Source organism: Thunnus thynnus, chromosome 12, assembly GCF_963924715.1.
Source record: "Thunnus thynnus chromosome 12, fThuThy2.1, whole genome shotgun sequence".
In the NCBI taxonomy this organism is placed as follows: Eukaryota; Metazoa; Chordata; class Actinopteri; order Scombriformes; family Scombridae; genus Thunnus; species Thunnus thynnus.
In genome coordinates, this window is record NC_089528.1 from 33317365 (window position 1) to 33343186 (window position 25822).

Genomic DNA, 25822 nt, shown 5'->3' on the forward strand with positions numbered 1-25822 from the left:
ATACATTCTAAAAAAAAAAACAGCTGTCAATACACATGAAGCCCAAACCACATAAAAATAAACACTGACACATCCTAATCAATACTGTGATAAGTTGATTGATCCATTGATGAAACAGCATCATCAGAGTAATCCAAGTCCCTGTTGGAGTCAGTCAGAGCATTTCCATAGAGAGCCACTTTGCATCAGCGGCACCATGCTCCAGTGCTCTGGGAGAGTTTATAGTCCTGAGAGTTGAACACTGGATGACTGACAGCTGTCCTTCATCACAACAGAAGCCACAGAAATCCTCCTCATCAACAACATGACTTTGATCTCCGTCCTCATCTGGACTCTCCTCTGCTGCTGCTTCACAGGTAAAGTCCAGAGAATCAAACTCCTCTCCTCTATGAACATCCGTCCCTCTGAAATGAAGCCCACAAAACCATCAAAACCATGACGCTGCTTTATGTTTTTGTCTCTGTATCCTCAGAGTCCAGAGGCCAGGTCACAGTGACTCAGCCTGCAGCAGTGACATCTGCTCTGGGAGGCTCCGCAACCATCAGCTGTAGGACCAGTCAGGATGTTATTAATTCTAACTCTGTGGAGTGGTATCAACAGAGAGATGGAGAAACTCCTAAACTGCTCATTCACACTGCTAATCAGCGAGCATCAGGGATTCCACGTCGTTTTACAGGCAGTGGATCAAACTCTGACTTCACTCTGACCATCAGTGGAGTTCAGGCTGAAGATGTAGCAGTTTACTACTGTACAGGTCGCCACCATATCAACAGTTAGTATCTGTTCACACAGTGAAAAAGCGTCGTACAAAAACCTCCCTCAGTCAGACTGAACAGAAACTGAACTGATACAGTTCACTGAACACACACACACACACACACACACACACACACACACACACACACACACACACACTCTCTAACGTGAAGCTAGATATCTGAAGCAGATATCTAACTCAGTCTATAATAAAAACTCAATATGTATCTGAATACAAGTTAACTAGACACAGATACCCTGTACCTAGCAGACACTGAGACATCTAGAAAAAATATACATGGAGGCAGAAATTACCTGTTCCCTCTATGATGGACATTAAAAGCACTTATAGCTCAGTTGTATCTTAAAAACTGTTGAGAAAGGAAACACATTCTGCTTTCTGTCTTACCAAAGAAAAGAGCAGCGAGAATAATCCACAGCTAATGTTCCATCTCTACAACAAGGTTTAAATCAACAGGAGAAACTATCTGATGTTCAACATTCAGTCTGAGAATTGTTCTCTTCACAGCAGCAGTTATTATTGACAGAATGGTTGAACACAGTGCAGAAGTAGTGCACCGCCTACTTGATAATGTGGCCCTCTAGTGGAGGTAAAAAGTTCAGTACAACAGTGTGGAAAAAAGGCTTCCAGCAGCTTGTCAGTGTGTCAGCTTGTGTTTTTGTACAGAGACTGTGGGTTTGCTGTCACTGTGGGCCTCACAGCACAGTAGTACAGAGCAGAGTCTGTCACTGCAGCAGAGGAGATCTGCAGATCAACATGTTTTTCTCCAGACAGTTTAGTAGAGAACCTTTTGTTTAGAGAGTCTGCTGGTCTTGTACTGTTCAATCCTGAGATGTACAGGAGAAATTCTGGTGGTTTTCCTGGATATTGTTGATACCAGAAGAAATCAGCAGCACTAGTTATACTTTTGTAATATTTGTAGGACAGAGTAACAGTGCTGCCTTCTAAACTGTTCTCTTCATTGTTGACTGGAGTGAGTTCTTGACAGCTGACACCTAAAGGAAGAGATAACTCTGTTATAACATGTTAAAGTCACGATCAAGGAATCACATTCAGACAAAAGTGGAATTGAATTTTTTTCATGCAGAAACTTTCATACCTGTCAGAATGACTAGAAACAGTAAAGAAAATACATAATAGTCCAATGCCAGCATGTTGAATGAAGGTAATGTTTGTGGTTTGTGTATTGAACTCTGCTGAATATGGAAGTTCGTCTCTCTTCTATAGTTTAGTAACAGCTTAGCTCCTCCCTGAATCTCTCCGTCTCCTCTTAGATCTGTATTTTCACTTCTCTCAGTTACTCTTCCTCTACCTTCAACTCTGGAAACTCTGATGCTGCAGTCACCATCATATAAATCATGTTTCAGAGAGAGAGAGAGAGAGAGAGAGAGAGAGAGAGAGAGAGGACACCTATGGTGGATGTTCAACCCAAACTGTGAGTTTCCCAAAGATTCCTGCTCACAGTTAACAGACTGTTAGCATGATTTTATATCAGCTGGAAGAGGGAAATGTTTTTTTAGTGACCCCTTTATACAGGGAGTTCCAGACATGTAGCTGTGATTATTTAAAGGATGGATCACCTTTTCAGGGTTTACAAAAACACAAAGGACCTGATGTTATGCTCCTACAGTAGAGACAAAATTGTTACATCATTGTACAACTGAAGTCAGCTGATAATGAAAGGAAAGCTCAGCATCAGATATTATACACAGACTATGAGCAATATGCTTCACATTAATGGACAGCTGAAACTCAATTCTGTCAACTTGTTGACAGAATTTTCACAAGTTGAAGGATCTCAGTTCTAGAATCACTGAACTGTAGGAAAGTCTGAAACAGCAGCACTTAACATGTAACACACCAGCTGCCATAATGACTGTATTTTAATGTAATATACCATCAAGTTTTATCAGTAAAACGACTGAAATTATTGTTTTAAACCACAAATCTTAACCCAAAGGAAATGTGTAAATTGAAGATGAGAGGACCTCAGGTTGAACCCTGTAGTACACCACAATAACTCTAGACTGTTTGATAAGAAACCACTGAAGTTTAACAGTGTGTGACTCCCTCTAGTGGATGTTGTGGAGTATTCTGTTGTCTTTGCTCCAAAGGTTTTTGTACAGAGTTTTGGTGTTTCCTGTCACTGTGGGTTGCAGAGCACAGTAGTACACAGCAGAGTCAGACACTGCAGCAGAGGAGATCTGCAGATGGATTTTATCTTCACTCACATTAAAAGACAGTCTAGGTACTGGATCTGATAGTGGATCCCCCGTTCCTGTGTGAGAGATGAGGAATTCTGGTGGTTTTCCTGGATATTGTCGATACCAGAAGAATCGATCATTGCCATCAGCTTGTTTGGAGTATTTGTAGGACAGAGTAACAGTGCTGCCTTCTAAACTGTTCTCTTCATTGTTGACTGGAGTGAGTTCTTGACAGCTGACACCTAAAGGAAGAGATAACTCTGTTATAACATGTTGTCAAAGACTCAGTAAATGAATCACATTCAGATACTATTAGTATTAAACTTTTATAAAATATAGAATCCAACATACCTGCAAGAATGGCCAGAAATGGTAAAGAATATAAAGAGTATTGTAATGCCAGCATGTTGAATGAAGGTAATGTTTGTGGTTTGTGTATTGAACTCTGCTGAATATGGAAGTTTGTCTCTCTTCTATAGTTCAGTAACAGTTTAGCTCCTCCCTGAATCTCTCCGTCTCCTCTTAGATCTGTATTTTCACTTCTCTCAGTTACTCTTCCTCTACCTTCAACTCTGGAAACTCTGATGCTGCAGTCACCATCATATAAATCATGTTTCACTCATGTTGGATATAAATAGTGTTTGTTTCTTCATTATCATTGAGTCAAACAGATGAAACCAACATACAAACTATAAAAAAGTCTCATGTAGAAATGATTTGCTCTACTGATTATGAAAGTGTTGAGATGAAATTACATAACAGTTGATGATTTTTGATGATTCTTGTTCCAAACCAACCAAAGTGAGATCAGGGAGAGATGAAAAGCAAAGTGTCTCTGAGGAAACTTAAAGAAACTGAGCTTCTGAATTCTGACATTATATAAAGTCTTGAGTGTTAGTTTACTTCAAATACACACAATGTCTCAATGAGTGTTACAGGACAACTTCTCTACTTTGGTGAATGTCATTGTACCTGCTGGAATTTAAGCAGTTAAACATCAGCTTCAACCTAAATCTGTTGCTTTTAGATAATCAATGAAAATAATTGTTGATCCTGTGTCTGGTTTTTTATCCTCTGGACCAAACTGTCAGGTTGTGTGAAGCAGTTTGAGCTTTAAGGATCAAACAGCAGTGGAGAGAAAGGACATCCTTGGTGGTTTCCTCTCTGTTGTTAGATTAGTTGTCTGAAGAGTTACTGTGTGATACTCTCACTTATGTCAACAATAGCTCACATACAAAGTTAACATCCCAAAACCTTATTGTCATCAGTGTTGCACCATACAACTACATATCAAATTCATATTCAAATAAGCTTTATTGACATGACAGATCACAAACCTATATTACCAAAACACTACAGAAAATTATTAACACTGACAGATGATTAGCAATAAATATACAATATGCAAATATCAACAATCATATCAAATACAATATAATAAAAGGCTTTTTTTACAGATGTAATCACACAGAAACATGTAGTACAGAGCTTGTTTCTCTTAAAGTATGACAATATTTAACATATTTTGCAGCTATTACTGCACACTGACTTCTCTCCCCACATAGAGGCAGGTTCTGAGGGTCGGGGAGATGGATCAACTCAGGATATATATGATTTATTTTTTCTCTCTTAAATCCTTATATTTCTCACAGTATAACAGGAAGTGAGATGCTGTCTCAACCTCTCTTTTATGACAAAGTGAACACAGCCTGGCCTCCCTGGGGAGCCTGTTCTGCCTGTGACGACCTGTTTCTATGGCCCGGCTGTGTCCACTCAGTCTGTCAGTGTTTTCCTTAGTTTTCTATCAGTCACGGTGGTCAGGTACTCTGCCACCATGTACTCTCTCTTTAGGGTCAAATACAATTCTAATTTACTTTGTGATTCGGTGGTTTGGTTCCAATATTTGATATCATCTCCTTGTTGTTTTGAGATGATTGAGTTGGGCCAGATTGTTTGGTGTCTGTCCTGAAGCCCTGGTGTGTGAGGGCAGAGCTTCAGGACCAGCTGGCAGAGGGGACTCTTATCTTTGTTCAACTCTTGGCACTGAAGGGCTTTGTACTGGTAGGAGTGGGGGTCGCTAGATTGGAGGTCTTTATAAAATTTGATGTCTGGCTTTTGAATTTGAATTATTAAAGAGTATTTAAGTAGTAAGTTTATCACTCTCCATCATTCTTTCATCTTAATTTCTGCACTTTTCCCAAGAATTTTATTGAAGAAATCCAGACTGTTTCATAACAAACTTGAACTTTAGTGGACGGGGCTCTGAAACCAGCTGTTGACATTCTGTGATCAGTGAGGTTCAACTCCAACAATCACATTTTTTGTGTGTTAATAACAAATGTGCCTCTGAGAAATGATCCAAACTGTATCTGAGATGTTCTGTTGTCACTTTTGTCCACACTGGAGGATCTTGTTGTTCCTCTTTGAGTTTAACTGATATCAGAAAGTTATTTTTTTACATCTCAAAAATCACTGAGTTGAACAGTCAACACAAATAAACTACTTTGTGTTAATTATACTGTTATTATATATGTATAACTGTCTGGTTGTTTGTTGCTGCATCATATCTCTGATATTCATGTGCAGATCATTAACATCAGAGTTTCAGTTTTATAAAACAAACACTTAGACCACTGAAGTTTAACAGTGTGTGACTCCCTCTAGTGGATGTTGTGGAGTATTCTGTCGCCTTTGCTCCAAAGGTTTTTGTACAGAGTTTTGGTGTTTCCTGTCACTGCTACAAAAAAACCTTACAAACACAAACTAAAATGAAACACACAGCAGTGAAAACAACATCAATAAATCCAACAAAGCAGCATCATATAAAATAGGGTTAAAATAGTAAATAGAAGTATAAAATCAGGAGACAGAGGTCCAGAGGTGAGGGGCAGCACAGCTGAAGGCTCTGGACCCCATGGTTGTCAAGCAGGCAGGAGGTGTAGTGAGGAGAATGGCAGAGGATGATCTGAGAGTACAGGAGGGTGTGAAGGTGTGAAGGAGGTCAGAGAGATACAGAGGTGCTAACTTATGAAGGGCCTTGAAGGTGAGAAGTAGAATCTTAAAGTCAATACGGTGTTTAACAGGAAGCCAGTATAGTTGCTGGAGAACAGAAGTGAAATGTTCTTTGGAAGAGGTTCTGGTAATGATACAGGCGGCAGAATCTTGAACAAGTTGAAGTTTATGGAGGAACTTGTGAGGAAGACCAGAAAGGATAGAGTTGAAGTAATCAATACAGGATGTAATCAGAGCATGAGTGAGAATGGCTGCACTGTTGGATGTAGAGACAGACAGAGATGAGAGATATTGTGTAAGTGGAAGTCAGCAGACAGGGTGATATTATTGATGTGTGGCTCAAAGGATAATGTGCTGTCAAGGATGACGCCCAGACTCTTAACCTGGGGGGAAGGGGTGACTGTGGAATAATCAATAGTCAGTGAAAAACTGGTGAGTTTGGATAAAGTAAATTTTGTACCCACGAGGAGAATCTCTGTTTTATCACTGTTAAGTTTGAGGAAATTATGTGAAAGCCAGGATTTGATTTCCAGCAGGCAAGCAGAAGAGGAAGAGGATGCAAGAGTGGAAGTAGGTTTGGTAGACAGGTAGAGCTGGGTGTCATCCGCATAGCAGCGGAACTGTATTCCAAATTTTCTGAGAACATGGCCAAGTGGTGAGAGATAAATGATAAAACGAAGGAGGCCCAAGACAGAGCCCTGAGGAACACCGCTAATAACAGGGAAGGACTGGGATTTTAGATTTTTAAGTTGGACAAAATGAGGGCAACCAGAGAGATATGAATGAAACCAGGAAAGTGGGATACCAGTGACTCCAGTGGAAGCTAATCTGTCAAGGAGGATGGTATGTGACATGGTGTCAAAGGCTGCACTCAAATCCAGGAGGACAAGTATGGTTGAGAGGCCAGAGACTGCTGCTATCAACAGGTCATTGGTGATTCTGACCAAGTCTGTCTCTGTACTGTGGGAGGGACGGAAACCAGACTGAAAATGTTCATACAGGTTATTGTCTGACAAGTGAACCTGAATCTGAGCTGCAACTGTTCTTTTGAGTATTTAAGAGAGAAATGGTAAATTTGATATTGAAATTATTCAAATTGTGTTGACAGATGAAGGAACGAGACCAGAAATAAGGGAGGAATGTACGATGTCGGTTATTAGAGAGGACAGGTGGGGTAGACAGGCTCTTACCAAGTGAGTAGGAGGAAGATCTAGTTGGCAGGCAGAAGATTTGGATTTTCGAATGAGGCCAGATATTTCAGCAACAGTTGGTAGTTTAAAACTAGAGAGTGTAGAAGAGGGGAAGCACAGACTGGTGGATAAAGTGAACTGCATGTTATATTTCTTGAATAGGTCAGTTGCAGGTGGATATTTTTAATTTTGACACTAAAAAAGGTTTTTGTACTTCAGTGACAGTTTTGCTCCTCCCTTAATCTCCTCCTCCCTGCTCTCACAGCTCTGACTAATAATGTGTTCAATGTGCTCATATCACATCATACTGATTAGCTCATAGCTAATATGATACTGAAATATAATATTGAACATTTTAAAGATTGACTTTAATGTCAAATTATGATTTTACAGCAGAACTTAAACAGCTCATGATAAAAACTGACAGTATGAAACAAACATTATCATATTTTCATTACATTCAATTTTTAACCCGACGAGTAACTTCAGGTTTTTGTTCAACACACAGTTTTATGTCACTTTATGTTTGATGGTGTCTTGTGTTTGAAGCATCATCCAGCTGGTTTGTCATTGATGTGGATTTGCTGCTCATGTGAATCCTCCCACAGTGTTTCATTAGCAGCTGTAACCACAGTGACTCTGATAAAACAGGAATTAGCAGAATCCATCTGATATGAAGCTGTGGTTTGAATACCACTTCCCTCCTCTTTGAACAGTAGTCAGATATCTGTGTTCAGGTTTTTGTACAGCCTCTTCTACACTTTCTATCACTGTGTGTCTACAGCACAGTAGTAGAGAGCTGTGTCTGCCAGGGTTAGACTCTGTATGGTCAGCTCAGTTGTTGTAGCTGATGTTTTGGATCCATATCGTTCATCAGGAATATATTCACCTGTGTTCCTCTTTCCTCCTTTCCAGAGTATAAGCTGAGGTGCCTGAAGGTCAGAATGATGTTTGTACCAGTAAAGCCGAGGAGTAGTATAGCTTGTCTCATAGGTACATGTGAGTGTGACAGATTCTCCTTCTCTTCCACTGACTTCTTCTTTTACAGGAGAGATTGTGTCTCCAGCTATTAGTCCTGGAAAAAGTCGAGAAAATGAAGCCATTAGACTAACATTGTTCATGAGGCTGAGAGGAGAAGACAGTGGAAAATGTCAACTGTACAGTGTTACTCTGTGGACACAAACTGATCAACTGTTCATTTGACTGATTTCTATAGAAATCATCTTCCAAGGTGTTACCTAGTGAAGGAAACATGTTGTATTAAAGTTCTGTTCCAGAGTCAAATATCCATCATTTGGAAAATATCACACAATGACAAAAACATACGTACCTACAAGAGCTGAAAACAGTGAAATGACAGCCAGTGTTTCCATGGTTACACAAGTGAAATGTGCTGTAAGTGAATGTTGAGTTTGAATAAGTGTTGAGTGGTTTTGTGAGTTGTGTTTGGTCTGATGTTCACAGCTGGAATCAAACAGCTCTCTGCCATGCAGCCACCTCTGCAGTCAGTAGGAGGAGACTCATATGTCAAATGACATTCATTTGTAAAACTCTTCATCACAACTGTGTCTCATGAGGGAAAATAATCTAGACTGTTTGATAAGAAACCACTGAAGTTGAACAGTGTGTGACTCCCTCTAGTGGATGTTGTGGAGTATTCTGTTGTCTTTGCTCCAAAGGTTTTTGTACAGAGTTTTGGTGTTTCCTGTCACTGTGGGCTGCAGAGCACAGTAGTACACAGCAGAGTCAGACAGCTGCAGCTTCTGGATCTTCAGAGGAACTGATGTTTTGTTCAATGTAGCATCAAATCTGTTTTTCTGGAACTCTGCAGCATTTTCTCCTGTTCCAGAGAATCGTCGCAAAACGTACTTTGGGAAATTATTCACTTCTTGTTTGTACCAGAACAGATAGGGATTTGATGCACTGCTCTTATATTGACAGACAAGTGTAACTGTGTCTCCTTCAGCAGCAATGACATCTCCTGTTGGCTGGGTCACGCTGTCTTGTCCTTTACACTCTGGGGAAGAACAGAACATGCAGAGGAAGAGATGAATCAATAAAGATGATTGATTAAAGGAGAACAATCAGCAGCTTTAAAGAGTTACCTAGCAGACACTGAGACATCTAGAATAGTCTGTTTTTACTGACTGCTGTCTGTCAGACTGAACCACATCTTTTTTTCTAAAAAAGTTATAAATGTTTCCTTTATGATGGACATTAAAAGCACTTATAGCTCAGTTCTGTGTTAAAAACTGTTGAGAAAGGAAACACATTCTGCTTTCTGTCTTACCAAAGAAAAGAGCAGCAAGAATAATCCACAGCCAATGTTCCATCTCTACAACAAGGTTTAAATCAACAGGAGAAACTATCTGATGTTCAACATTCAGTCTGAGAATTGTTCTCTTCACAGCAGCAGTTATTATTGACAGAATGGTTGAACACAGTGCAGAAGTAGTGCACCGCCTACTTGATAATGTGGCCCTCTAGTGGAGGTAAAAAGTTCAGTACAACAGTGTGGAAAAAAGGCTTCCAGCAGCTTGTCAGTGTGTCAGCTTGTGTTTTTGTACAGAGACTGTGGGTTTGCTGTCACTGTGGGCCTCACAGCACAGTAGTACACAGCAGAGTCTGTCACTGCAGCAGAGGAGATCTGCAGATCCATTTGGGTTTTATCTTTAATCACATTAACAGACAGTCTAGGTACTGGATCTGATAGTAAAGCCCCTGTGTCTGTGTGAGAGATGAGGAACTCTGGTGGTTTTCCTGGATATTGTCGATACCAGAAGAAATAATCAGCAGCTCCTTTAGTATATTTACAGGACAGAGTAACAGTGCTGCCTTCTAAACTGTTCTCTTCATTGTTGACTGGAGTGAGTTCTTCACAGCTGACACCTAAAGGAAGAGATAACTCTGTTTTACTTCATGTTTATCAGTAAAACTCCTTTAAAGTCAATAGTAGAAAATATTATTTAGTAGTTCATCTGCTCACCTACCTGTCAGTGTGACGAGAAACAAAGTCAGAAACAGACTAAAGTGCACTGACAGCATCTTAAAAACCAACCGTGTTTGTGTTAAAGTCCACAGTGAAAGTTTGTGTCTTTTCTGTTCTTCAGTCTCAGGTTTTCTCCTCCCTCCTCTCAGCTCTTAGCTGTTTTTTCTTCCTGCTGCTGTCTTCCTCTTCAGGATATTATATAACTACGATCAGGTGATAAAAGGATAATTATCAGACTTTGTAGCTTGTTCATTAAATTTTTAAATGTTTCTTTGTGAGAACAGTGAACGTAATAAACTTTGGCTTCAATCTACATGTTTTCAGACATTAATGTGATCATTATTTTGCAGCAGATACTGCTCCATTAAAATATTTACTTCTTTAATTCATAAGTTGAGATGTTTTTAAGTGTGTGATGTGCTAAAAACATTAGTTTCCAGAGAGGGTCTCTTATATTTCACAGATGCTGACTGATGACTTTAATGCAATAGTTCATAATAAATTAATATTTGAATGTATAACTGTTTAGAGTAAAACAGCAGTGGAGAGAAAGATCAGAGTGTAATCATTATCTCAGAAACACATGTACAATATTTTCATAATACAAAATATTTTCATGTTACAGCAGAGCAGGAAGATGAATCACAGAGTTGTAACAAATACTCAAGAGCCCTCGTGGAAGTCATTTATTTATAATTTTGAGAATTATTTTAAAACAACAAACAATATTTTTGTCTCTGTACTGGAAGTTATGAATACACACCAGAAATATTAACTGCATGAATGTAAATATCCTCTAATAAGTGAGATAAAGGCAAATATTGAATAGACAAAGCAACATGAAACCAAATAGACAGCAGATGATCAGAGTTCTTCCACTCCTCAAACATTTCTGCTCTGTCAGGTTTTTGTGCAGAGACTGTTGGTTTTCTGTCACTGTGGGGCTGCAGCAGATCTACCCGACGAGAAACTGCTGTCTGATCTGTTCACTTCTAAACTGCAGCGAGTTCTTCACAGGAGGAGAACAGTCCTCAGTGTAAGGTTTAAGATCTGAATAGATCCTTAAACTGTAGAGTAGTGGAAGAAGTACTCAGATCCTTCACTGCAGTAAAAGTACCAATATAGCAAAGTAAAAATACTCCATTACAAGTAAAAGTCCTGCATGAAAAATCCTACTACAGTAAAAGTACATAAGTATTATGAGCTTGATGTAGTTAAAGTATTGCAGTAAAAGTACATAAGTATTATGAGCTTGATGTAGTTCAAGTATTGCAGTAAAAGTACATAAGTATTATGAGCTTGATGTAGTTAAAGTATTGCAGTAAAAGTACATAAGTATTATGAGCTTGATGTAGTTAAAGTATTGCAGTAAAAGTACATAAGTATTATGAGCTTGATGTAGTTAAAGTATTGCAGTAAAAGTAGTGGTTTGGTCCCTCTGACTGATATATTATTATATATGACATCATTAGATTATTAATAGTGAAGCATCAGTGTTAGAGCAGCATGTTACTGTTGTAGCTGCTGGAGGTGGAGCTAGTTTACACTACTTTATATACAGTTAGCTAGTTTAGTCCAGTGGTTCCCAACCTAGGGGTCGGGCCCCTCCAAAGGGTCAGCAGATAAATCTGAGGGGTGGTGAGATGATTAATGGGAGAGGAAAGAAGAAAAAACAAAGTTCTGATACACAAATCTGTTTTCAGTTTTTGGACTTTTTCTCTAATCTTTGATTTTTGCTGAAATATTGGATCATTTGAACATTTATTGAAATGAAAGCATGTGAGAAGTTTAGAGGGAAAAATCACTATTTGGTGGAGCTGTTAACAACTCATAGACATGTGAAATGTGACCCCGACTACACACTGCTTTTTGTAAGACGTCAAAAGACAAAAAGGTTGGAAACCACTGGTTTCATCTTTAACAATGTGTTGTATTTTAAAAGCTTGTTATATTATCCATTGTGTCAAATCTTCATCTGAAAAGTAACTAAAGCTGTCAAATAAAGTTCTTGATTCAGATACAAAAATTACCAGAATGTATTTATTTTTATTCAGCTCTCTGTGGCACTAAAAGCAACATTAATATTCTGGCAGTGACTCTGATTCAGTGTGATGACGCTGCCACCTGCTGGTACATCAGTTTTCCACAACTTATCAAAAACAAGAACAACAAAAATAAGCCTATTATAGTTAAACTTCCTCCCTAAAACACACTCATTCCAAAACTTTAATTGTCTGACTGTGGAAAGAAGAATGATTGAAACTAAGTCAAACTTCACTTTCAAAACAATAAAGACCAGCTGCCAGTTACTGACTACTATAGTCTATCACACATCATCACATTTTACACACAGACAGAGAAGAGTTTTAAACTCTTGAAAGAAGATGGTTGATGAAAAGTCAATCATACGTTTGTTGGTTGGTTTGGTTGAGTGTATTGTTATTTCATGTGTTTTAACCGATCTTCTCTGACCTGAATATCTGCCGTCTAACCCCTTTTTCCCCCTGAGAGGACCACAGTGGAAATAAGCTTTGAGCGTTATTGTGTTTCTATCCTCCGTAATTTAATTTTACGTCAGGACTGAGTGACTGCAGTCTTATACTTTTCTATATCTCCACTTGATATGACTAACTCAGACTGTTGAAGCCTGAAGGTTCTCTTTTATTCATCATATGCATAAATAAGATCATCTCTGTCACCCCAAATTGTAATGTACATTTCTATGCAGATGATACTATTCTATATGTCACTGCTCTTCTCTTAAAGGACAAGTTGACAATTTCTCAAATGTGTCTTAAACCAACAGTCAGTCTTCAAATGAACATTAAAGCTGTGTTTCTTGCTGTAATCATTCCTCCTGTTCATACTGACCATTAGAAGATCCCTTCATAATGACCTTACAATGGAAGTGATGGAGGACGAATTCCACAGTCTGAAGCTAATATGAAGCTTCAGCGTCCAAATGAGTCAAATCAAGTAGATATCTTTCAACGTTACAGTCTTTTTAGTGCCAAAGTTCCTCTTTTTGTTACTATACTTCCACCTGCAGCTCAACAGGGAAACACTGTCCGAGGAAACACAAAGAGGGAATTTGATGCTAAAAAGACTGTAAATGTGTCAGATATCCACTTGATATGACTAACTCAGACTGCTGAAGCTGAATAGAAGCTTCACACAGACTTTTAAATGACTGTGTGGACACACTGTGGATTTTGGCCTCCATCACTTCCATTGAAAGCACATTTGAAGGATCTTTTAATGTCCAGTATGAACAGGAGGAATGATTACAGACACCTGACTGCTGGTTTAACACACTGGAAACGCTGGAAACACTGGGAACTCGTCCTTTAAGTAAAAGTAGAAATACCACAGAATAAAAATACTCCATTACAAGTAAAAGTCCTGCATTCAAAATCCTACTAAAGTAAACATATTTGTATCACAAATGAAGGTACTCATGATGCAACATGTCAATAATTTAGTGTTATATTTATTTTATATAAACAGCAGAAAAAGGTTTCACCCTTCATGGAATATTTTATGTTTTATTGTTTTACATCATTGAATCAAATATCTAATTTATTTATTTATTTACTCTGCTCATCAGAAAAAAGATCCTTTAATGAAATAAAATAAAAGTTTAATAAAAGTGAAAACAAATCTTTACAAAGTGATCTCAGTGAAATATGAAAAATATCAAAATACAAAATAATTTTACATGTAAAATCAAGATAGAAACACAGTCTCGGAAGTTTTGTGTCTATTGTGGAGGAAGAAATGGCGGGAAGCGTTTGACTGACAGGTGGTTACATCTGATATTATAACTTTATTCTGGTAATCTCAAAAAATAATAATAATTTTCTCCCAGCGTGGCTCTAATAGTCTGTTGTAGAAACCTGAGAAATAAATGCAGTGCAGTAAAAATATAAAGCAGCATGAAGGTAAATATTATTTATAGGTCTGATAGTTTAGTAAATGAATTATTTTATTTCAGCTTTTTGTTATGAAGCTCTGGCGCTGATCCTTCAGGGTGTGGGACCTTTAACTCTAACAACACCGCAGCTCATTGGTCAGAATGTGGGACCTTTAACTTTATCAACACCGCAGCTCATTGGTCAGCGACATCAGGTGGCTGCACGCCATCCAATCACAAGCCGCGGTGTTGATACGTCGCCGCCTTGGTCGCTTTTCAGCAGGAAGAACGGCCACGATTTATTTCCCGTCGGTGTAAACAGCTTCATAAAAGCGTTTTTTTTTTTAATTTAATTCAGACACAGATTGACTCTGGAGTCACGTGTTTCCGCTTCAGCCGCTGCTCACTAACGTTACCGGACAGTTCGGGTTCATGTCGGGCTGACGGAGGGAGAAGCTAACCGGACAGCTAACCAGCTAACAGCAGCTGCTATCCCTGCCGCTTCGGTGCCGGTGACCGTCAGAGGTGAGCCGTGTTCGGGTTATAGCTCCTCCAGACGGAGCTGCCGGCTTCAACACAGCTGCTGTGATCCGCCTCAGGCCGCCTGAGAGCCGGTCTGACCGGCTGACGGCACCGCGGCTGCTGTTTGTAGGAAGAAGTCAGTAGAAAATCTGACAATTTAACGCGAAACTGCTGACAAGAGACTGAACTCACACACACAACACTCACAAATCAATCCCTGAAAACATGCGAGGCTTTTCTGGTTAATTCGGCAAATGTCTGATCCTCCTATAACCGTAATATTATATTATATATATATATATATTATATGTACATTATATATTATATGTGTGTGTTATATGATGACAACAGGTGGGTCTATCATGTCAAATTACTGGATTGGATTAAAGCTGCAGCCATGAACAAATCAGTGAGTTGATTGACAGGAAAATAAATTGAAATAAAATTATTTTCAAATAATCATTTTAAGGAAAAATGTCTGCAGCTTCTTCAATATGAAGTTTCTGTATTTTGAACTGTTGATCAGACCAAATAAGACATTTTAAAGATGCCACGTTTGGTTCCTTGGTTCACTGTTTTCTCACAAGACAAAACAACGAACTGAGAAAATAACTGTCAGATGAACTGATAATCTGACATTATAAATATTTGATGATATAATTTCCGTTGATGAAGCTTGCCGGGATGTCGACAGAGCTCCACCTTGTGTTCATTATTAGTCACTTCTCTGTCAGTCAGTCAGAACCAGGATTTCTGTACCTTTGCTCATCCTGAACCACATAAACAGACTCTGATGGAAACGATGTTGCTTCGTGTGTTTGAGTCGTGTTTGTCGCTGCCGTCCTCAGTTCAGTCGGTGCATGGGTGAGTGAAGGGCAGCCATGATGAGCGCGGAGCCGGACGCCCTGGCCGTGGTCAACCAGCTGAGGGACCTGGCCGCAGACCCCATGAACCGCAGGGCCATCGTCCAGGACCAGGGCTGCCTGCCGGGACTCATCCTGTTCCTGGACCACCCCAACCCTCAGGTGGTCTACTCCGCCCTGCTGGTGAGCCGCTCTGCAACCGACACGTCCAACCTGCGTTTTGTAGCTACTACGGCGGCACATGGAGACGTACGTTAGCGTCTTCCGTCAGAAGCTGCTTCAGTCGCTCAGCTTCGTCTGAGGGCGGCTGTCAATCACAGCTGTCAATCATGACGTCACGCCTCGTTTTTATATCATCAAATAACTAATTAAAGATAAACGTCAGCCTGATAAGAACAACAGAAAACAACAGAAACCATGTTTGGTAAAAACGTATTTGACGTGTACTTGGAGGGGGCGGGACTTATGACCTATACTGCAACCAGCCACCGGGGGGGGGGGGCGATCCAGATGTTCGGGCTTCTCTGTAGAGGAGCAGTCATGTCGTCCATCTTTTAGATACAGTCTGTGGTTCAGACATGGATGTATAATAAGAGCTGAATAGGGCGCCGCCACAAAATCCCCCTGCGGTCCAGAAAGCGTTTTCCATGGAGGTTTTATGTTTGTAAAACTTTTCCTCGAGCCGAGAAAAGCGATTTAAAAATCCGTGACGTCATCACAACGTAAAGTCTATGGGCCGAGCGGGAGCTTGTGGGCGGGGCCAGCAGGGGAAACACTACTGCGCATATTCAGTGCGCCGCACAACCCGGAAACTAGAAACTTTTTTTTGGCGTATGCGCCAGGCGAGCAGCAGTTCCTACAGGACCGGTATCCAGCTCTTATAAAACATCCATGGGCTCAGACTGAACAGACTCGCCTGACATCAGCTGGGGGCCGTTTCACAAAGCAGGTTTAGTGAAAACTCAGAGTCTGTTAACCCTAAAATGAGGGAAACTCTGAGTTTTCCGTTTCAAAAAGGGAGGTAACTCAAACCAGAGAAAGAGGGATAACTCTAGCCTGTTTCACAGAGAGGGGTAACTTAAGCTCTCGGTCAGTTACCGTAGTAACAGACTCTATGAACCTAACCTGGTCGGGACCAGGTTTTTCTCAATGAACCTCGAGTTTCTCTCAGTCTCCGCCCTCTTTCAGAGCCAAATACTCCATTTGATTTCCTCATTCATTCAGTCAGTAGTCTAGTTCTGCCGTCTGTCATTTAAAACAATCATTAAAAAACATCAGAGTCAGTATATTAGAAGTCCATTAGGCACAGTAGGTGGCGACTTTTTCACTAACATGGCATGTCCTTTTGATAACGATCTCGTGGATGAAGGTGCAGCATTACTGCGCAGAGAATTAAATATTCGTTGAGAGATGGTTATCAGACCGCGCATAGATGTTCTAGCATTTCCAGCCATTATCTTTTTGAGCGGTACCGTTTCACGTCACAGTCCATCATCTACATACACAACCTAAGCCGTCTTTACATTTGCAACATTACCAATCGTAATCATGCTCTGACATCCCAGCAGATGTTGTGTGTTGCGCTGCGTTTCTGTCGGAGCCAGCCACTGGCCTTCCTATGTTCTGGCTTAGGGCCAGCTCCTCTGCCTCCGTTAGAGGTGGCGGTGCTGGGCCACCACCCGTTTTACGGGCATCTGCCTTCTTTCTGTTGGCTGAGTAGAAGTCTGTGTTAGTTTAAATAGGATTAATTATTTAACAGAACATGAAGTAGATGAGAAGACATTTATGTGTGTGAAACCAGCATTATGTTGGGGATAAAACAGCTGCTCAGTCAAACAGCCACTTAATATTTACTTTACAATGTAAAACATGATCAAAACGAGGTACCCCCATCAGATTATTATGTCGAGGTTTTACTTTTTGTGTTGCACTTCTTTCTGAAAACATGTTGAAACTCGCCGTATGAGCGAATTAAGATTTCTAGCCCTAGTGGGGCGCAGCCTTCCGCTTCCCCGTTGCCATGGTGACTCGTTGAATCGGGGCTCAATTGATGCTGGCTAACTCCAGGTGAAACTACTCTGAGTTGATTAAACCGACTCAAATCAGCTGTTCTGGAACCGGAAACTCAGAGTTTGTTGAACCTGCTTTGTGAAACGGAGCCCTGGTCAGATGACTTGTATAAAGTGTTTATGAGTCTGATTCGAGGACGGTGTGTCCTGTTGTCTGATTGACTGTGATTGGTTGTTGTTCCCAGGCGGTTCGTTACCTGGCAGAATGCAGATCCAACCGGGAGAAGCTGAAGGGAGAGCTGGGGATGGTGCTGAGCCTCCAGAACGTCATGCAGAAGTGAGTCGCACATCAGAAAGTTTCTCAGGTTGTTTTTCATCCGTTGAGTTTGTAAAGTGAGCTTTTGAAAACTCATTAATTATTTTGGTTATTGGTAAATCTGCCTCATTTACTAAACAGCCAGCAACTGTGTTGGAGGTTCTGTGGAGACCATCATCAGTTTTCTACTAAAGCATTTCTGCAATAACGTAAATACAAGTAAAGACATTATGGGATGTGATATTTAAATGGAAACACTGAGGAAGCAGCACAGAGAGGAGATAAATTATAGTCATTAAAAAGCTGTAACAAGAAACTGGTGTAAATGTGATCCTGCAGGGAAAAAGGATGGTTTAATATCGTCCAGATGTTTATTCAGCAGAAAGTCGACCTGCCTGCTAAAGAATCAAAGGCAGGATTATTGACAAGAACTGAGGAAAGTGGATCATTTACATGAAACATGATGCCAAACAAATGGGTGACAGACGAAGGCTGGCGGCGTCGTCCTGTCGCCTCCGATGAGAAAGTTTGTCCAAACTTTTGACCGGCGCTGCTGCTGCAGTCGATTCGTTCTGAGTGTCGTGTTGTTGTTGTTCTGTTGTCGTTCAGGTCGACCACTCCGGGGGAGACGAAGCTCTTGGCGTCGGAGATCTACGAGCTCCTGCAGGCGTCCGGTGGCGCCGAATCGGAGCCGGCCGAAGAGGCCGTCAGCGGCCGCCGGAAAGCTCAGTTCTTCCTGGGCTCCAGCAACAAGAGGGCCAAAACCGTCATCCTGCACATCGACGGACTGGACGACTCGGTGAGCAGGAAGCCCTGAACGATGACATCATTCATTCATTCATCATCAGCTGTGAAATAACTCGAGCCAGACGTGGAGTTAATAACCATAGAGACGTGTGGTTTCTCTTCCTGTTTAGAGTCGGAGGAGTCTGTGTGAGGAGGCGCTGCTGAAGATCAGAGGAGTCATCAGCTTCACCTTCCAGATGGCCGTGAAGAGATGCATCGTCCGAATCCGATCGGACCTGAAGGCCGAGGTGAGACGAGGTTACCGTTTACAGCCGACGTTTCATCTTCCTCCTTCTTGTTGCTCTCCAGAGTTTAAACCATCAGCAGCAACAGTTCAGATTATTCTAATTATCATCCACCGTTATGTTTATAATTGATTCATTGTAGATTTTGTAAGTTTGACTGTTTTTCCAGCGAACGAAACCAAAAGTAGAAAAAGAAAAACTAGTAAAGTAACAGAACTGCTGAAGTTCTACATCGTCTGACTTAATTAAAATATAATTATCATCAAAATAAGATGAGAGTTATATGAGCTGTGATGGGAACTGATGTGGTAACTCAGTTTATACAGTGAAGTTATGAACTGATGAATACAGGAAGTCCCGGGTAAATAACAGGAAGTGTTGTTCTTCTTCTCAGGCTCTGGCGTCTGCCATCGCGTCCACCGAGGTGATGAAGGCTCAGCAGGTGGTGAAAGGAGAAAACGGAGACGAGGTCAGTTTCAGTCTGTCTGGTTTCGGTTTTTATAAACCGACAGATCTGTTGATGTCAAGTTTAAATGTAGCTGGGAAACTGAAATAGTTAGACGGTAAAGTTTGGTGCTCGAATAAAAGGATAAATAAACTGCTACAGTAACATTAATACCATCGTTTTAATAAAGTTAATCCTCCTCTAACATGAACATGGATGAAGTTTTAGAAATAATCCTTCATACCAGCAGGTGGCAGCAGAGTCACAGTGATTTACTCAGTATCTCTTCTTCATGGCAGTTAAAGAGACTGTTTACTGCATGTTTATCTCCCTGAGACTCCAATAAACAACAAACCGACTTCACTAAATCATTCAAGGAGACGTCGAAGGTTTTAGGAAATCTTCTTCTCCTCTTTCTTGCTGAGAGTTAGATGTTCAGATTCTCTCGTGTCTCTATATTAAAATATATAACTACAGCCAGCAGCTGGTTAGCTTAGCTTAGCACAAAGACTGGAAACAAAGGGAAACAGCTAGCCTAGCTCTGTCCAAAGGTAATAAGTCTGGTTCCCAAAATAATTATTTCTTAAATATACAATAAAAATAAAAAAGAGGATCCACATGAAGTATCTGCAGGTTGAGATGAAGTCCAGTTTACAGCCTTCATCATGGTGTTACTGGTTTAATCTGAGAACAGACCAGTTTGATTCCCCTTCACTCCGAGTGGGAAAACAAACGGATCATTGATTATTGATTTCCTTCTCGGATCAATGACAGAACGGTGCTTTACTTCCTGTTTCGGAGGTCGTGTCGTTTGCGGACACACTTGTATGAATGCCTTTTATACTGAACTTTTATTTTGAAACTCCCCGTGGATCAGGTCCACTCATTTAACGGAGCGATGTCACCTGAGCTTCTTCTTCTCTGACAGTCAGTCGGGTACAGGAAACGTTCACAGTGTTCTTCCTGTCGCTGTCTCCAGGTTTTGATGCCGTTTGCGGAGGACGGCTCGGTGGTGGTGGAGGAGAACGTGGACCTGCCGGACTACCTGCCCGAGGACGAGAGTCCGTCCCAGGAGCCCGACAAGGCGGTGAGCCGGGTGGGATCCGGTCAGGACGGGGCCAGCTGGCTGGGGGCCGCCGCCAACTTCCTGTCCCGCTCCTTCTACTGGTGACCCCAGCGGGGGCCGACGCACCCCCCACCTCCCCCCTCCCCCCTCCGTTAAAACCTCCCGCCGCCCCCCCCTCAGAACCAAAATCTACCAGCTGCCAAATCTCACCGCTGTCCGTCTCAGCCGGAGAGACGAGCGCTGCGACAGAACGGTGACCTCGTCACTTTAAACGCTGCGATGAAAACACGCCGCTGTTACAGAGGAGAGGAGTCGATCCTTTAGACCAAACAACGGGATCGTGGTTTCTTGGGAGAGAGAACTGCGGCGGCGTTCTCTCTGTAAACGGGTCCATCTGTTACAAACCAAATTGTCTTAACGGAGCGGCGGTTTGAACAAACACCAACAAGTTAGACAAAAACAAGAGGACTGAACAGGACGCCCCTCTCCTCCTTTTACCTTTTGATTATTTATTTGACCGACAGACGACTGAGTGACGTTTCTTCTTCCTGCAGTTTGACGTGTTGTGAAAGACGAGTCAGTCAGCTGTGCCTTTTAGTTTCTCTGATCCACAGACGACTCTTAACTTCCTGCTGCTTCACTGAACGATTTAGTCTTTAAAATGTCAAAACGACGACAAACGCTGACGAGTAACTCTCTGAACTCACCGTCACACATCATCATCATCACGCACAAACGATGTCCAAATAATCAATGACAAGAAAAGAAAATCTACTTCCTGTGACCAAACCATCAGTCTGAAACCTGAAAGGTTCAGATTTTTATTATTTTATCATCAAACCTTTTAAAACCGTTCAAATTCAGACTCATTTTCATAGTAGTATTTTGCCAGTGATGTCTGCTTCTCTACCAACGAAGAAGAGTAGAAGTAAACACTAACAGCTGTTATTCACAATTAATCAAATTACCGTATTGACACGAATATAAGACGATATTCAGGAAACGATGTTTGGAGATAACGAAGTGTAAAATCAGATATTATTTCTTTATTAAATGGAAACGTGACTCCTACAGAGAGTGTTGCATTCTGGGTTTGTTTGTAGCATTAATGTTGCTAAGCTAGCTAGTTTTCTTCCAGTCTTGTGAGAGTCAAGTCAGTTTCTGAAGCTTCGACATCTTTAGTCTGATTCACTAACGAGGGATTTAATGTCTCCGTGACGGAGGGATGAAGAATCTCAGGAAACGACTGTCAAAGTGTTTTAATCTGAAAAAAAGGGGCGTCGTCTTATATCCAGGACAATACGGTAATAAAAGCAAAGTTATACGAGTTTTAAACTGGCTGATGTTGATCATTAAAACACAAACAACCACAGGAGTCACTGAGATCAATACGACTGATCGACATGTCGTCTGTGATCCTCGTAAACTGAATCGTGGCGTTTGTCATCGTTTTAGACATTTTTCACAGATTAAATCGTAACGGTGTCGCCTCGCTGTAACGTTACTGCATCATAGTGTTTAATGGTTTAATCAGAGAACAGACCAGTTTGATTCCCCTTCACTCCCAGTGGGGAAACAACAAACAAACGGATCATTGATTATTGATTTCCTCTTCGGATCAATGACAGAACGGTGCTTTACTTTCTGTTTTTCGGAGGTCGTGTCGTTCGTGGACCCGCTCGTCGTGTTTACACCAACACACCCGTATGAATGCCTTTATTATACTGAACTTTTATTTTGAAAAACTCCCTGTGGATCACGTCCGCTCATCCACCGGTTGAACGGAGCGATGTTACCTGAGCTTTGTGTTACTTTTTCCTCTTCTGGTGACGTTTGACATCCGGAGGGTTGACTGGGATTCAGTTTGTGACAGTTTTGCACAGTTTGATCCGAGTTTTGATGTCGTGTAACTGAGTAGAAATCTGAACCATGTTGGAAAGAATCCAGATGTTTGTTGTTAAAGAGCTGCGTGAACATTTCTCTTGACAGTCAGGACAAAAAAAACTGAACTCTGAGCTTCAGACAGTTTTAACTAAAGGACTTTTTTTTAAAACCTTCATTCCCTCAGAGCTCATCATGGTGTTTCACATTCCCTTCTCCTCCCACGCCGCCTTCTGTTGGCTCTCGTGAACAGTGTCAGTGATTGTTTCCAAATGAAATGAAGCTTCAATTCACAGCAGATCAATAGAGAGAAAAACTCACTTTCTCAACAACACTTAAATCTTGTTTATTGAAGAGAAACAGGAAGTCTCCAGGACGACCTGCTGACCAACAACGTCCAACACATCATGAAGCTCTTATGTTATTGGTAGTTTAATTAACTCTCTTAATTTGTTAAACCATTAACAGCTTTCTGTTGATGTTTGAGTTTAAAAGCATCAGCAGTGAGTTCAGAGGTTAAATCTGGTGATTCTGGGACGAGTTCAATAATATTGATTGGCTGAGATGAACCTCAGTGGGTCAATAACTGAAACTTAAAGTCTGAATTATATTCTAACTGGACTCATCAGGTCCAGACGCCTCCAGCGTCGGTTCTTCTGGAGCGACCTATGTGATGCTGAACTGATCTGTAAAATACTAATCAGAGGCACATCTATGAAATCCATATCGATTGATTAGGAGACGTCGAGAGCTGCAACAACGACTCGATCAATCCGTTAGTCAATCGACAGAAAACTGTTTTTTGGTCTCCACATCCTGTAAAGTCAGTTTGGATGTGACTGATCATTGATTACATCTGACCGTCAGTGATAACGATGACATCACTAGTTTATGGATACATGTGATCGATTACTGGTATGGATCCTATAAACAGACACAATCTTGAGTCCAGATGTGTTTATAGAAGAAAACAGCTGATTCAGGTGTCTCTTTGGCTCCGCCCACTGAGGTTTAAATCATCCAATGAGATCGTTCCTGCATTTAACAAATGATGATATGATTATAGAGCTAAAATAAGAACTTGTGATCTCTGCATGACATGGACCCCCCCCCCCCCCCCCCCTACACACACACACACAAACACACACACCTGTTGGACCAAGTTTGCCTTTTATTTTGGAAGTCCTGCAGCGTTTCCTGTGACCTTTTAATGACCTTTAATGATGTACAGATTTTTACTGTCCCGCTGTGATACTGTTGTTGTCATTCTGTGAGTCGGTCTGAATCCAGATGTTCTTCCTCCAGACCTGCAGACTGAGTCCTCCTGGACTTCAGTCGTACCCGTCACATGTTCGCCGTCACATCAAGTTAGCGACGGCGCCGGGCCGCGAGGGCTAAAACTAGAGAAGGGTCTATCTGCAGTCTTGCAGACCTACTCAACCCCCCCCCCCCATGCCTAAACCGAACCAGGCCAGTACCAACCTAGTGCAGTGTGTGTGTCGTGTAGATACTGCGAGTCTGCAGACAGACGACCTCCAGTGAGCGTTTCCATGGAGATACATTGAAATTCCCCAAAGTGTTTTTCTGAACGGCTCCTCGCGGTTCTGATGTGTGAAACAAGCAAATGTCATTAAATGTGAATATTTTACAGCCTATTATTATTATTATTATTATTGTTGTTATTTATCATTAATAATAATAATAATTAGTGGCCATTGTTTTGGTCGCTCTATAGCCTCCGTATCGCGGGTCTGGACAGACCTCAGCGCTCGCAGACTCAAAGTCAAGCGAGTCTGCGAGTGTGATGAAGTTCGGACGTTTGGATTCAGCCTTCGTGTGTTCATGTACCTGTCAGGTTGTGCTCATAGCTCCGCCTCCACCACAGACTGTCCAATCACATTCTGAGTTAACCTGCTGTCAATCACACCTGATGTTTAGTGTGAAAAACGGTATCGGCCCGAATATAACGTGAATAAAACACAGATACACACAGATAGTTTTAATGTGTTTTATTTACTGTCACGTTTTAATAAAAATATAAGAAATCAATCAAATTAAAATGCTAATGAAGTCTTATTTTGAAAACCAAACTTTAAGCTGAATTATCGCTCAGCTGACACTTCCTGTCGGGTTTTACAGCCACGATCTTATATTTGGGCCAATACAGTGTTTGTTTGTTTCCCAGATTTATTTTGTGCTGTGACATTATTATTATTATTATTATTATTATTATTATTATTATTATTAAAGGTATTAAAACATTTTTACAATCAATCACCTACAAACTCTTCTGGACCTGCAGGAGCTGATTTATCTGCGTTTTCTTTCTTCTACTCAGGCGAAGTGTAATCATTCAGATTTATTATGAACAAAATTAGTATTATTTTCCTTTTTTTTTTAATGTGATTTTATTTGAGTTCTTCACTGAAACCTGCTGACACATCATCATCATCATCATCATCATCAGTGTGCTGCTGTCTGTGTGTTTTTTTGTTCACAGCTGCTGGAAATAAAATCTGTGTCATGAAAGTTTTTTATTGTGATGTTTATCTTTACAGACTCGTGTTTTACTGTCAGATTAAAAGTCACAAAAAATTGTTGAACCATAAAATAAAAGCAGAAGAATAAACATAAACGAAGCAGTAATTCAGGACCACGTTGGATATAAATTAATTCACTTTTAAATGTCTGCAACCAATAAATGAACCATCAGTGATGAAGGAAGAACTCAGATCTTTAAATTACTACGTTACAAGAAGTATTAACAGCAAAATATACTTTAAAGTATCAAAAGCAAGACTGTTATTACAGTTTATGAAATAGTTTATTTTATCACTAACAAATACATGTAAGAGCATTTTAATGTAGTTTATCAATGAGGAGCCAATTTAAGATACTTTGGGTAGATTAATATTAATACTACTGCATCATAGTATATAAATATATCATAATATACTTCATTTATAAATCACCTTTCACACAAAGTGCACAAAGATTAGATATTAAAATATATGATCTTAAATTAAAATACCTTCACAATCCTCCGTATATATATAAATAAATATATAATCCTCCCCTGAACGCGTTCTTCATCCTCCGTTCATTCATTTCTTGGGGTTTTGAACTCCGTCTTACTTGTTTGTTGTAAAACTATTTTACTTCCTTATTTTTCCCTGAACAGCCGACCAGTTTGAGTTCACCGAGCGACTGGTTCCAGTCAGTGAGATGTTAATAACTACCAAATACTACCATTAACTACCAACTACCATTTCTTACTTTTGAGTAATTTTTGTTTTAATTATTATTTTTATTTCATTAATTTTTTCTGTTGTTTTCTGTTGTAATTATTTTGAGACTCTTCTCCCCTTTTTTTATATATTTTATCTTTTTGGTTCTTATTTCTCACACTTTTGAACCTCGGTACACACTCATCCTCCCTTCACTCTCCCGACGGTTGCCAGTCTGATACAGCTGTTTAAAATCACCACTAAACTCTCTCGTACGTAGCTTTGATGCTGGGCTCACAGATTCAGGCCTTTTACACAACTCAGTGTTGATTAAAGAGACAAACTTCTCACCTCTCAAAGGAATCCGTGGAGCTCC

General features: G+C 40.5%; 1 protein-coding gene and 1 gene segment (V, D, J or C); one reads left to right on the forward strand and one right to left on the reverse strand.

The window, feature by feature from the left end:
• Positions 1-7926: 7926 nt before the first annotated feature.
• On the reverse strand, positions 7927-9517 carry LOC137194884 (T cell receptor alpha variable 38-2/delta variable 8-like). The segment is given in 3 exon segments: positions 7927-8248; positions 8912-9201; positions 9475-9517. Coding segments are annotated over 3 exon segments (630 nt in total).
• Positions 9518-14322: 4805 nt separating this feature from the next.
• Positions 14323-24751, forward strand: LOC137194811 (armadillo repeat-containing protein 1-like). The gene is made up of 7 exons (XM_067606970.1): positions 14323-14611; positions 15457-15654; positions 17726-17817; positions 18406-18595; positions 18714-18830; positions 19222-19296; positions 20252-24751. Exons 2-7 carry the CDS (start codon positions 15490-15492, stop codon positions 20441-20443), a joined length of 831 nt encoding a protein of 276 aa, XP_067463071.1. The 5' UTR covers positions 14323-14611; positions 15457-15489; the 3' UTR covers positions 20444-24751.
• Positions 24752-25822: the final 1071 nt, after the last annotated feature.

Excerpts from the sequence above, each read along its gene's own strand:
- LOC137194811 (XM_067606970.1), top strand. The coding sequence starts at position 15,490 with ATGATGAGCGCGGAGCCGGACGCCCTGGCCGTGGTCAACCAGCTGAGG. Across the intron at positions 15,655-17,725 it reads TGGTCTACTCCGCCCTGCTG|GCGGTTCGTTACCTGGCAGA; the intron begins GTGAGCCGCTCT and ends TGTTGTTCCCAG. Across the intron at positions 19,297-20,251 it reads AAGGAGAAAACGGAGACGAG|GTTTTGATGCCGTTTGCGGA; the intron begins GTCAGTTTCAGT and ends CGCTGTCTCCAG.